Source organism: Lacerta agilis, chromosome 11, assembly GCF_009819535.1.
Source record: "Lacerta agilis isolate rLacAgi1 chromosome 11, rLacAgi1.pri, whole genome shotgun sequence".
Lineage (NCBI taxonomy): Eukaryota > Metazoa > Chordata > Lepidosauria > Squamata > Lacertidae > Lacerta > Lacerta agilis.
In genome coordinates this window covers 37,468,927-37,483,524 of record NC_046322.1, presented here as the reverse complement: position 1 = coordinate 37,483,524, position 14,598 = coordinate 37,468,927, and the positions used below count along the sequence as shown (strand labels likewise).

At 44.4% G+C, this 14,598-nt stretch overlaps 1 protein-coding gene across 1 annotated transcript; it reads right to left on the bottom strand.

The window, feature by feature from the left end:
- Positions 1–1,675: 1,675 nt before the first annotated feature.
- FAM174A (family with sequence similarity 174 member A) lies at positions 1,676–2,056 on the bottom strand. The gene has a single exon (XM_033164762.1). The coding sequence runs from the start codon at positions 2,054–2,056 to the stop codon at positions 1,676–1,678; it is 381 nt and encodes a 126-aa protein (XP_033020653.1).
- Positions 2,057–14,598: the final 12,542 nt, after the last annotated feature.

Genomic DNA, 14,598 nt, shown 5'->3' with positions numbered 1-14,598 from the left:
ATGCATACAACACCCCAAACAAAGTCACACTATACCACAAAACAAATTAGTACCCACACAGGATTGGATTACAGAGGAGTGTTTGTTTCATGGCTTTAAAAGCCCACTGCTTACTTGTTTTAGATACATATACTCAGGAAAACATGCAGTTTTTTTTATATAGATCTACCTGCATACTGAATATGTTAATTCAACACAAGTACTGCTAGTTTCTCGGGGTTTGTGCCACAGGCTCCCCAGTCACCGGCCTTGAGTCTACAGTGTAACTCTGCTAGTCACTTCTCTCTCCAGTCTTGTTTAAATACAAAATGATCATTATTCTAATTAGCTGTCCCTTTCACTGGGTGCAAAACCTGCCCAGATCACATGCAGAAACTACCTTCCAGAAACACATATGATAGCACTTAAGATAAGGAGTACCAGGCTTGAATCAGGTACACAAGTGAAACGTGGAACACACAACAGCCTAAAGGGGATGTTTCGCAGGTGAGCAAAAAGAGAGGGCAATGGGTCATAGAATTGAAGAGTTGGAAGGGGTCCCATGGGTCATCTAGTCCAACCCCCTGCAGCGCAGAAATCTCAGCTAAAGCATCTGAAACAGATCCAAACTCTGCTTTAAAAATCTCTAAGGAAGGAGAGACCACAACCTCCCAAGGGAGACTGTTCCACTGCCAAACAGCTCAAAGAGGTTTTCCCTGATGTTTAGTTGGAAGCTCCTTCCTGGTAACTTGAAGCCACTGGTTCGCACCCTACCCTCTAGAGCAGGAGAAAGGGGGGGGGGGAATATTGCTCTCCCTCCCACATGAAAGACCTTGAGATAGCTATCATATCTCCTCATGCATATTCCTGTATTGCGCGGGGGGGGGGGGGTTGGACTAGATGACCATCTCTTCCGTGATTCAAAGTGTTGGTGTTGACCTTTAAAGCCCTAAACGGCCTCGGCCGAGTATACCTGAAGGAATGTCTCCACCCCCCATCGTTCAGCCCGGACACTGAGGTCCAGCAGTGAGGGCCTTCTGCCGGTTCCCTCACTGCAAGAAGTGAGGTTACAGTGAACCAGGCAGAGGGCCTTCTCGGTAGTGGCGTCCACCCTGTGGAACACTCTCCCATCAGATGACAAGGAAATAAACAACTACCTGACTTTTAGAAGACATCTGAAAGTAGCACTGTTTAGGGAAGTTTTTAATGTTTGATGTCTTATCCTGTTTTTAATATTGTGCTGGGGGCCACCCAGAGTGCCTGGAGAAACCCAGGCAGATGTGTGGGGTATGTATGTATGTATGTATGTATGTATAAATAAATAATTGGAACCTCCTTCCTTGTAACTTGAAGCCACCCTCCTAAGCAAGAGAAAAAGAAGCTTGCTCCCTCCTCCCCCATGTGGAAGACCTCCAGATGGCTATCATTATCTCCTCCATGCATATTCCTGCATTGCAATGGGGGTTGGACTAGATGACCTCTCGGGGTCCCTTCCGTGATTCTAAGATGCAACAGGTTCGAGAAAGGGAGAGGCCACCCTAGCCAACCTCCCTCCCCTTCTTATTGGAGGGGGGTGGGGTCGGACGCAGTTTCCCCAAAGCCAAGTGGAAACGAGGAGGGGGAGATCCTCAAACCCTTCCGAGATCGACTGGGTAGACAGATTACAGGGGTCCCTCCTCCTGCTGCTGCCCAAGGCTCACCGCACGGTCCGGATGACGAAGTAGACGATGAGCGCGGCGCTGGCCAGGACCAGGACCGAGAGGGCGCGCTGGGTCATGAGCGGGTTGCGCTCAGGCGGGGCGGGCACGGCGGCGGCCACGTTGCCCACCCCACTCGCATTACTGCTCCGCGCCGCCTCGCCGTCGGGGGAACCGCTGCTGCTGCTGCTGCTGCTGCCCAGGGCGGGCGCGGCGTCGTGGCCGCCGGGCGCCACGGAGGCAGAGGACGACGACGGCGCCGCCGCCGGCGAGGAAGGCAGCGGCGGCGGCGGCCTCAGGACCTCCTGAGCCGGGAGCGCTTCCCCGCCCCACAGTGCGGATAGCAGCAGGAGGAGCAGCCGCGGCCACAGCCGCCGCATCGCGGCCCCGTCCGACCGTGAGCCCACTGGGCGCGGCCTAAGCGCCGCCGCGGGGCCTGTCAGGAGAGCAGGAAGCAGGAGCGGAAGTCCTCATCTTTCCCCTCACACGGCGCGGCCATGGAAGTCTCCCGGCCAAGACTCCCGCCCTCACTCCTCAGGCGGCCTGGTCCCACGTGACCAAAAGGGCCGGTTATTCATGCGCAGGCGCAGCAAGGGCCCCTCGGTCTCTCCTTTCGCCCGGGAAGCTCGATGGAGGAAAGAGGAAAGAGAGGCAGTTTTTTTCTGTCATGTTGTCTAGTAGCCAAAGAGCCCCCCCCCCTTTAAAGAAGGGCCAGAGATGGGGTTTTCGGGGACCCAGACAAAACTCAAATTCCTCCCCCGGTGGCACAAGGCCACCCGTTTTGTTTTTTTAAACCCAACAATTTCCCCCCACCCCCACCATATTGCTCCTTGTTTGTAGGGGGGGGGGGATGCCAGATCCGTAGCCAGATTCGGCAAGTTCCTATCGATGCCCATGGCAAGTCTAGGTTGGTACACAACTTGTTCATGTGTGGCCAGTTTGTACATATGATTTAACGATATTTGGAATTCATGATTATAAATACCGTATTAGGTTTAATGACAAAAAATGCAATTTATTTTGACAATATTTTATATTGCCCATATTTTATATTGGACCATATATATTGACCATATTGACCATATATATTCTTAATGGAATATGTATGTATATATGTATATTCATACTCCATTGACACCAACTGCTTTTGTCAGCCGGTATTTCTACCTGAAGAGCAGACAGACAGAAAGAAAGGAGCGATGTCTGCAACAGTAGGAAAGTGGCTGCCGAGAGCGCCTTTCCTTTTGCACAAATGCATAGCGCAAACCCGTCTCCTGACACCCAGGATTCAGGGCCAAGCTCCAGGCACATTCTGCAATAAACCTGTTTGCACTATTGTTCACCTAGGCCCGTATTTCCTGTTCCTAGCAGCGGCTCTCATAGGAACGCTGGAAATTGCCTTACACCAAGGCAGACCATTGGTCCAGCTGGCTCAGTGTTGTCTACACTGACTGGCAGCATTTCTTCCTGGTTCCTCTCTTGGGCACACAACTCCTCTCCAGCTCTTTGCTCATCCAGTGAAAGATCTGATGGTCATGTCTATTTCATTGTTGCTGCTGCTGCTGTTGTATGACACCCCAGTCTCCGAGCAGTGCAAGATTCAAGGAGTTCCAGGTGCTCATCCTGGGTCTGAGTTTCCTTTTGAAGAAAGAGACTGGTGTCTATAGGATACATGACGTGCCTTAGAATCCCAAAAGGGTTTTGCCTCTCCCATAGCTACAGCCTCGGATTCAAGCAGAAATCAGTCATGATTTCCTCCCCCCCTGCCTTTTCAGCCTGCAGCTTTTCCCTCTCAGTCAAACTCAGGCTTTGTCCTACTAACTATATAAGAGAGGGAGCCCCCCCCCCCCGCAATGTTGATGTAATTTTGCCATCAGCATAGTGTCATTTTTCACCATGAGAAGATGGGGGCTGCATTGGAGTTATACTACCTTGTGCAGCAGTTAGAAATTGGCCAGATTTTGCTTCATAATAAATTTATCAGTATTCCTCAACATGTATAAGACACTGTTTTATCCACACTCCTCTTGGCAGTCACATAATATGCCTTTTTCTTATGATGTGCTGATGACATTATTTATACTGCTCTATTTAAAGCATATAGAATTGGGCTATTAGTTACAGACTACCGTGCCAAATGGATACTGATTTTTACCCCGTAAAACTAGTCCCATCAATTATAATGTTTTATGGTTGGTGTGTTGTGCATGTTTTAGAACTTTTATCTTTCCAGTTTCGTATTTGCATTTGTGTTATTCAGCAAAAATAGGGTGTGCTGTTTGCTGCTTGCTAGCTAGATTTTAATATACATTTATATATTTTATATATTTTGAACATATAGTCAAAATAAATTGCACTTGTTTGTCATGCAGTGTTTCAGGAAAAAACAGTTGGACTATCTGTGCTTACTTGAAAACTAAGTTCCATTGTGTTCAGTGGGACCACTCTCTCTCAAGTAAGTGTTCGAAGGACAACAGTGTGAATGTAGTGTGTGAGACTTGGACTTTTGAGACCTATGCCCCATCTGTACTATACATTTAAATCTGTATTATTCCACTTTAAACAGTCAAGACTTTCCCCAAAGAATCACCCGGAACTACAATTCTCAGAGTGGTTTAACAGTCAATCCCTCTTCCCAGGAAATTCTGAGAATTGTTTCTCTGTGTAGCGAATGGGGATCTCTTAGCAGTTCTCAGCACCTTTACCTTCAAACTGCATTTTGGGGGAAGTCATGATGGGGCCTCAGATAAAGATTTTGCTCTCTCTTTTTGTTGTTAGAAACTGATTTTCTTTTGAAATTAAAGAGAACAGAATGGAATACATAGAAATGGAGGCTTTCAGCAGTCACTGGAATTTAGTGTTTATTAAAAAAGGCTGTCTGGCACTCTGTGTCTGCCACTCTCCTTCACTTACAATGGAAGTTGTGGTCCATTTCAAATGTTTTACATGACAAAGGGGAGACAGATCTTGAATTTCGGTAAATGGCATTGAAGCTGCTAAATAATGTATTAAAATTAAGAATTTACTTGACTGTTACTGTGGAGAAAAAGATTTCCCCCCAGTTCCCAAAATAGATATTGTAGGTGAATAGTGAGAATTTACATGACAGTTCATTAGTTGTAGGGTACATTTGTCTGCCTGGGTAGGAAGATTTTTATCTGTATATTAAGTAGGATCCTGGAGAAGAAGGGCACTTAATAACTTTGAAAATAATGTGTTTCTCAGTTCTTTTTTTATCAGGTGAACCAAAACTTTACTCTGAGCTATTTTAGACCAGGAGGCATCAAAATGGAAAGGTCTGTCCTTGCCTCCCAGTCCCAGACTTCAGCCAAAAAGCATAGTGGCTTCCACTGGATGAAGCTAACTGCCTTGCCAGATAAGGATATGTCCACTTTCTGCTTCCAAGAATAGCCAGCCGCATGCACTTGGAAACGCACAAGCAAACCATTATGTTGCCCCATCCCATAGCCATTCCATTGCCAATAGTGGATGTGTTCTCCATTTCCCCCTTCCCTTTTAGCTTGAGCTGTGCAGCCAAATCCTATGCATGCCTAATTATAACACAAGTGCTGAATTCAAACAAGCTCCTTTCCAAGAAAGTGTGTTTATGGTTGTCTCCATTTCCTAGGTAGTACTTAACCCCCAACTCACAGAACAGTTTTATGTTCACCATTTTTAAAAGTATAAAACCCATACTTTATACACCTGATCTGTAGCTTATAATTGGAAGAATAAATAAGATTTGCGGTGGCAGTCAACTAACTTTTACTCAAGAGCAGATTCACTGAAATTAGTGAACATGGCTAAGTTAGGCCCATTAATTTCAGTTGGTGTAGTTTCAGTAATGGTTGGTTGAATAGCCCTTAGATACAGAAGTGAGGACCAATGGGTCATTGATCATTGAACTGCATTGTTTTGGTGGATTTGGGAAGCCTAGGTTCAAATGGTTGTTCAATAGTGACACACCTGTATTGCTTTGGCCAAGTCATGCTCTCTCACACAAAGTTGTCGTGCAGGCAAGAACTGTGAATCAAGCTGTACTGAAAACTGCTATAGAAATGGATAAATAATAATTGTAATGGGAGTACTCATGGTTTGATCTCAAGATGAAACTGCTGGGAGGGCTTACATTGAAATGTGATTAATATGGATTTTGTGATAAGCCTGCAGCAGTGAGTGCAGAATTATGATTATGATATAATATTAGCGCTTGGAAGTAAGAGGAAGAACAAAATAATATATATGAGTCGCAAGTGAATGTTGCTAAATTCATGCTCCCAAGCCTACTATTTTTGCTCAAAAGGACCAAAAAGACAATGAATAGGTGTGCACTTTAGAGTACAAACATTATTTATCCAATTGCCTGGAGGGCGTCTAAAACATTTGAATAACCAGAAGGTCAGATAAATGGGAGAGCTATTTAGACAGATTGTCATTGACATGAGATTGCTGGGGGAACATGCAGAAACCCCAAGTTATGGTATACTTAATAACATCACGTATACCATAGTTATTGCCATTGCGCACATTTAGAGGATAAGAAGAGTCTAAGATCCTGTTCTCACAGTGACTTATTGTTGGTGGTCTTTGTTGGTGGTCTTTGTTGGTGGTCTTTGCTACATCCTGTGGGAGCAACTTTCATAGTTTTAACTATGCGCTGTGTTAAGAAGTGCTTCCTTTTGTCTGTTTCAAGTCTTTCGGCTTCACTGGATGGGCCTGGGCTCTAGTATTATCACACCGTCTGACTTTTTCAAGCCTGAAACTGGGATGCACATCTTCCAGAATGCGCTCCTGGGTGAGTCACATGACCCACGCCTCACTCTTGCCTTGAAAAAGTGATTTTTTTTTTCCGGAGCGAGAGCACAGTGCAAGAGCACAAGATCTTAGCACCCAAAATGGCCGCCGTGATCTCACGTGAAAATTACTAGGAATTGTTCTAAAGCATAAGAACTCATTTGCAGCTTCCTTTCTCTTGAAAACAGGTCTCATGAAGGAGGATGTTCTAGTGGATTTTGCCCTGAGTGGGTTGAAATTACAGGAAGGCTGGTTTAAAGATGTCTATCAGAGCTGCCTTTCCCTTAGTTTGGACTGTTAGGACTTACACTGCACCTGAGACATCATTGTTCATTTTAATGCCATTCACGTTAAAAATGCTTGGAGCATAATATTCTTCTTTCTTTCTTCAAACCTTTATTAGGCATTACAGATATAAAAGGTAAAGGTAAAGGACCACTGACAGTTAAGTCTAGTCGCGAATGACTCTGGAGTTGCAGCGCTCATCTCGCTTTACTGGCCAAGGAATCCAATGTTTGTCCGCAGACAGTTTTTCCGGGTCATGTGGCCAGCATGACTAAGTTGCTTCTGGCGAAACCAGAGCCGCACACAGAAACGTCCCTATTACAGATATAGACCACCTTAAAACATCCATATACAATTTTTAAAAATATATATACAAAGAACCAGCCATGTAAAATATATAGTAACGTAAGTTTTCATTGGCGTGTCTTTCCACTAAACCGTGCCATTCACCACTCTATAAGAGATACTATTGACAGAAACTCAGCCACCCTTGCAGTTACCTCCGGGTTAATATCAGACAGGTAGAATCTGATGTTTTCATTATGCCATGATGTTAAACTACTCAAAAGACAACAACAGTGTCCCCAAGTAAAAACTTGGATTTGCTTTGATTAATCTTGCAAACCACAATCTGGATTATTAATATAGTACGTGGAAAATAGTAGAAATGAAGAAAAGATAAAAGGAGCAGTTTAACAAATAGATAAAATAGACCCGCTTAGAGGAAGATGGAAGTCTATTGGAGAAGAAAAGGAATTACAGTAGGATTAAAGAATATGGTGACATAAGTCTGTTTGTAAGAATTTATGGATTTGTGGTTGTATATATGTTTTTAGTATGGTTTTTGGTTTGTTTGTTTTCTTATATATCTTCTTTTGTTTGCAATTTTTTGGTGACTTTACTGTGTATGTTTGTCTATTAAGTAAGAACATTAATAAAAAACAATTAAAAGAAAATAAGAAATTAATATGTTCATTGCACATTCAAATAGAATCTGCAATGTCTATCATTTCTAGGGATGTTTAAATATCTGTCCTTAACAAAAGCTGAGATGGAAATACTCAGTTGGGCTAACATACATGTCCTGCACTGGGCTGGAATTATTAACTTTGATATATAAGTGGTCCTGTTATCAGTTGTATTTAAACCATAGAACTTGGGGGATCAGGTTTTATTTATAGCTGACTCAATGTTTTGTTTCTCAATATCCCTTAATCTAATTTGGATATTGTGATAAATATATTGATCACTAGAATTATACAATAATTCCAAGTCAATACCAATAGATCTAATTTTGCTGTGTATGAGTTGAAGCCATCCTTAAGTAAATGAGAAAGCAGACTTGAAGGTTGGAAACAAAAATGGCAACACAGCCAGTATTTTATAGTGCTAGTCCATGCCCAATATTCCATCATGTGCGTTTCTAATTCTGCAGAATTAAGAATATAATATATTCCTTAAAAGGCTGTCTGATCATCATATACAACAACAAAAGTTAATATTGTGTACTTTATTACACACAGGCTTATTGTATTAGACTGATTTAGGAAAGATACAAAATCCTGGCAGCTTCAAACTGCCAGAATGCATCACTTACATTTATTTATGTTCCTGATTCCTGGCATTGTGCCAAGTTCCCACAGTGCTATCCCCTATCTGATTTATGCTGCCATGAATTCAGTGCAAACCACCTTTCAGAGGAGGTCGATGACACAATAAGGATGGATAAGGAAATTTTCACATTGGTGTTATTTATCTGAAAGACGCAAGGCAGCATGTTGTTTATGATGTACAACGATGAATGGCATTCAGAAGTGAAATGGGAATTATATTGTCCTCTCATAAAATAGGAACAAAGGAGGGAGAAGTGAAGGTGTTAAAATTGAAACAACAGTCAAAGAGAAAGCACACTCAAAAGTTTCAGAAAACAAGTAATAATAATAAAAAGTGCTGTGTTGCTGCCATTGCCCCACATATGTACTAGTGGTGATGAGGACTGTTTAATGAGGCTCAGGATATAAGAGACAGAAAACGAGATTTTGCCAATTCACATCATCGTATCTGGGGCTGAAAGCCATGTCTGGAGCTCCAGAGGGGATCCAATCCATGCCAAAAATAGATCTTGAATTAGTCATGGATCACCTTCACTTGGGAGCTCCAGAATGGAACCATTCTAAGTAGGATTTGCATTTGGTGCCTAAACAGTGCTGGAGTCAAACACTGCTTCCAAATAACAACTGGGAGCATGTGGCTTGAGAGTTCATTTGCAACAGGACTTGCATTCATCACTATTTAAATACAGGGCCAAATACAAGCCCTACTGCTTTCTAGCAGGGGAGATATCTGGTGTCATGTGGTATCAGGTGACTGGCTGGTGGGGAGGCAGGGATAAACAATTTTGAATCCAGACACCTGGACCAAAGTGGTTCCCTATACCAACTCAAATAGGGCACTAAATAGGTTGATTCCATGCAGAGATAAATATGAATGCACCTTTTGTGTCCATCATTATTGAGCAATAATCAAAGAAATCTCAATTCATTATGCTTTGGACAAAATGTTTTAGCTGGCAGGTCTCTGGGTGTCTTCCCCCATTTCATTTTCATGTTTTCTGTGCCCCTATTCTTCGGTTTTTGTTTTCGTTGATGATTTTATTGTGCTTAAGAGTGGATCAAATATTCATTTAGAACTTCAGGATATTCAAGGCTCAGAGTAGCTATTGTAAACAGTTGGCAAAAAGCAATCTATTAGTCTGGTATCACATGACCAATGCTATGTATATTGAGGGGGTGGAGAAAATATGTTTAAAAATTAATTCTATTACCCTCCATGCCACCTTCATTTTCCTCTCATGCATGCATTTATCAGGGCTTCTTTTCAAAAACAGCAGTTACTTAAGCTCCCCTATCTAGCAAGAATTTATCTTTACCCATCAGTGCCGATGTCTAACTTCCATCAGCACTAATGATGGGGAGGGTATGGTTACCCAGACTCAATGAGGCAATAAATTGTTAGATATCACTATTTACTTGAAAGGTTTCCAAGTAAAATACATTAATATTCTATCCACCAAAGGCAAGTGATTTCAGTGTATTTTACATGAACAGCTGATTTAAAAAGCAGGAACTGGGAGAGGGGTTAGACTCAATAACTAACTGGGCTTGAATCCATGCTGCATGAGCATCAGTTAACAAGAATGTACTCTTTTCTTAACCAAACACTCATTTGACCTAGAACAGGGGTCTGCAACCTTTAAGACAAAAAGAGCCACTTGGACCCGTTTCCGAAGAGGGAAAAAAAACTGGGAGCCGCAAAACCATTGCGGCCCACAAAAATATAAACACCCAAAAGCTCATAGCACAATTTAGACAGGTAATGAAGAGCAGGTAATGAAGGCAAAATGGCAAAATATCACGAAACGCTCCCCCCCCCCCAGCCAAACAACAAGCACTGTATTAAAGGAACCGTCCGAACGCCTGACGCTGCAGGGGCAAATATAGAAGGGGAAATCCAACCCCCCAGAATACTTCTGCCCCATGAACAGCACAAATGCAACCCTAAAAGTTTAGCAAGCTTATGCAAAAGCACACAGCATGCACACTGCCCCAATCACTATTGGCCAGCAGAGAGGCTGGGCAAGGCAGCTGAGAGGGGCTGAAGCAGGGGGCTGATCACGTCCCCCCTGCAGGCACGGGAAAACATTCCTTCAGAATGGATAAAACCCTTCTTTCAGTCCATGGGACTCCCGCTTCTAGGGGGGGGCAGGGGGCTTCTAGGGGGGCCGCTGCCCCCTCCTGCCCCCCTGTCGGTACGCCCATGCTCGGGCCCCTTTCGCCACGCTGCTTAAGGGAAGTCTCCTGCACGCCCCCGAAACAGAGCCCGGGACCGGTCGTCCCCTGAGCTTTTTCCCGCGCCCATCTCATCCCGTTGGGCCGCCCTTAGCTAAACAGCCGGGCTTCCTTTTCCTTCCCAGACTGCCACGTGTCCTGGAGCCGGGCCCTTCCACTTTTTAAAAAGAGGGCTTCCCCCTCGCCCGCCGCCCCTGGCCCAGCCCGCAGCTGCCTCCTTACCTCGTCGAGTCGTCGCGCCTTGTCAAATCGCAGCAGCCAGCAGCTCCACCAGCAGCAGCCAAACACAAGCGCCGGGACAGACGCCAAGAAGCTGTTGCGGTCTGCTGCTGCGCCTGCGCTGGCACGAAACGAGGCACGCATGAGCAGCACAGCCGCCGGCAAGGTAGAGAAGTGGGTGGGCGCAGGTGGGCCAGCAGCGCGGCGCAGCGCCCCTACATTTCGGCGCTAAACACACTGGCCCTGCCCGGAGCCGCGGCACTGTTGCAAAAGAGCCGCATGCGGCTCCGGAGCCGCGGGTTGCAGACCCCCGACCTAGAAGCTTCATCGTTTTTAAGTGGTCAGAACACCTGTATAAATGTTTAAAAGAACACTTTTGGAGTTACTATGTTGACCCTTCGTCAGTAGTCAAGATTTGACAGACAACATACCTATGGGTTTCTAGTTCCATTACCTTGCTGTAGGGCAGTGCTTCCTTTTCCTGGTAATGTTTCTTTGGAACTACATTTGAATACACATCAAAGAAAGCATCTAATTGAAACAATGACCCTAAGATTCTGTAGTGTGAGATAAAGTACTTATTTATGTGCAGGGAGCTCACTACCCCCACCTCCTTAGAGTCTCACATGCCAACCCAGAACTGGCTACAGAAGGCCATTGGTGTGAAACACACAGTCCTTGATTGCAGATGTGGAGAAGCAGACTGGCAATCAGTCATTGTTCTCATGGCTGCTAGAAAATGTTCTTTTATATTATGGTGAAAGACGAGAAAAAAAGTCACAAATGAAAACTGCCACTTGCAGGTCTCTGTCATGGAACATTCTTTGGGTCTGTTAATTTGTGTTGCTCATTGTCCACTTTTCCCATTCTTTTGTGAGCTACTAGGAACACGGAGAGCTTCTCTATACTTGTCAGACTCTTGATTTATCTAGCTTAGTATTATGTGACTTACAGCAGCTCTCCAGGGTTTCAGACAAAGGAGTCTTTCCCTGTCCTACCTGGGTGTGCCAAGGATTGAGAACCTTGAACCAGGTATGGAAATGGTGAAGCTGTTCTCCATTTGATCACAAATGGGTGGAACAATCCAGTGGGGCTGTGTCTCCTGGCCCTGCCCCACCTATCACTGGCCTCTTGGGCCCACCCCCAAGGTTCATGTTTTGGGGTCATAGGTCTGAATAGGGTCTATATGTGCAGGCTTTCTTCTGATTAAAAACTCAATCACAGGAGAGCTTGCACGCATAGAACAGACTCCCCACCCTTAAGATGTCGTCCCCCCCCCCATGCATGGTTATGGACAGCAAAGCTGGAGGACTGCAACAGTGGGGCAGGGGTGCATCCCTCCTTCTGCCTCAATGTGACTACAGTCATGTGCAGAATGCCCAAATAGTGCCAGTGAAATGAATCATGAATAGAATGTGTACCTTTTAAAGCAGCATCCACAGCACCATCTTTGTGTTTTATTTTTGGGGGAAAGCACCCACAGTGCACTTTCATCAGTGAGACATCAATAGGAAATAGAGAAAGGTTGCTCTGCACAACAGTTTGAAATGGTGGAAGAGAATGCTTGGTACTGTAGCTTCATGCCTGAATTAGATTATCCTAAATTGGGATAAGGCAGTGACCATTTTAGGTGCATTCAATTGACACATGGTCGCCAATGCACAGATCCCTTTGGACCTGGAAGAGGTAGCAATGGGGTTGGAGCAGGCTTACTCGCACTCCGCCAATGAGCATGTCATGTGGCCAGCATGACTAAGTCACTTCTAGCGAACCAGAGCAGCACACGGAAATGCTGTTTACCTTCCCGCCGAAGCGGTACCTATTTATCTACTTGCACTGGTGTGCTTTCGAACCTGCTAGGTTGGCAGGAGCAGGGACTGAGCAACGGGAACTCACCCTGTCACGAGGATTCGAACTGCCAACCTTCTGATTGGCAAGCCCTAGGCTCTGTGGTTTAACCCACAGTGCCACCCGTGTCGCCATCAAAAGCTCTATCCTCCACGAATGCAATAGATTTGTAGTCATCCCCCCCCCCCGATTGATATGGTCAGCCTCCCAGTCATTCTTCCAAGGCTCACACTCATTTCACATCCAATTTTTGCTTTCCTTTGTGATCCCACAACACATGTTGAAATGCTGCAGTTCCCATTAATAAGGAGAAAAACAGAGCCAATTGTCCAGAACACATTTAAGCTTTCTCCTTTTGGAATACCCCCTTATGCTGTTACAATAACTGCATCAGAACAATGGCTGTGTGGGAATTTCAGTATACAGGTCATAATGGTTAATCATACATATGGTGCAAAAGATCAAAGGTATGGGGGAAGACTTTCAAAGGAGTTTGACATTTACTATTTAATGTCTGCAATGTGATGACTGAGATCATATCACAATCTCCATAATCAAACATAGGTAAGAGCAAATATTTGACAATGGAGCAAATGGCTATATTCCTGCAAATTGATTTTTAAAACCTGAGCAAATGTATTTCCGGGCAGCTGACAAATACTGACTCCAGATGGTGAGGCACACACTTCAGATTCTGTAGCTATGAAACAGGTTTATGGATTTATTTTCTTTTTAAATCAGCATATTAGTCTAAGCCATTCTTCTATGAAACACACTAATTGCCAACAGTTACTAGTCACATTTTCTGCATTTAAGTGCTATTATAAAATAAGTGTCTTTGGCTACATGCATATTTTCATGGTTATGTAGGCCATAAAAATATCATTAGTAAAATTGCTACAAATATGGTTCCTTGTGGCACTTCTTTTTTATGAGAAAAAGCGGACACAATCAATTTTTGAATGAGAATGAAGAATTCCATTGTTTGAAACTGACACTCCACTTCATTGACAATTGCAGACAGTTCCCCCCCCCCCAAAAAAACCCTATCTTTTACACAAATAAAGACCAATATAACATTCTTGGATGCCGTCTTGGATGCACACATACCTGGAGGCGAGTGCCATTGGACTTAATGAGAGTTAACTCTGAGCAGACACAGATAAGGATTGCACTATTTAAAAAACCCTGATAACTTTCATCTGCATGCCATTAGGCCCAGACTTTGCTGAGGTGCTGCCTAAAGAAGCATATTCTTTTCTCCCAAGTTCTAATTGGAAATGCATTAAGGCTTAACTCCTCCGTTGTTCACAATCTGTGGAAATGATGTCAGAAGGATCCCAGCTCCATACTGTCTCCTAGAATTATAGCTGCTTGGTGCTTGAGAACTACAAAATGCCTTTCCAGGTCGCAGACCTGGCCCAATAGCAAAGCAGCTGACTGAAGCAGAAGTCTATCTGAGGGAGATTGCTGGGTGACTCAGTTCAGGAAGGATATTGTATGTACATCCAGGTCTCACCAAGCTATAGTCCCAAAGTCCTGTTTGGATTTGGAGGTGGTGGTGGGAACTGTGTGTGTGTGTGTGTGTGTGTGTGTGTGAGAGAGAGAGAGAGAGAGAGAGAGAGAGAGAGAGAGAGAGAGAGAGAGAGAAGATAAAATTGGCTGACACTGAAGACCTAGAATGCACATAGTCACAGTCTTAATATGGAATTTGGATGGTGGTAGCAGACTCTGTTGGGATGCTGTTCAGTTTTTGCAGGTTTCAGGTCAAACACCAATCCAGAACATGTTCCTCCTGTTCTCACCGTAGTCAACAAGATTCCAATGGGAAACCTGCAAATGGGACCAGTGGTGTAGTGTGTGTTGCCAGTGCCTGGGGCTGCACCGAGAGTGGGTGGGTGGGTGGGAGGGAAATGGACAGAGTACAT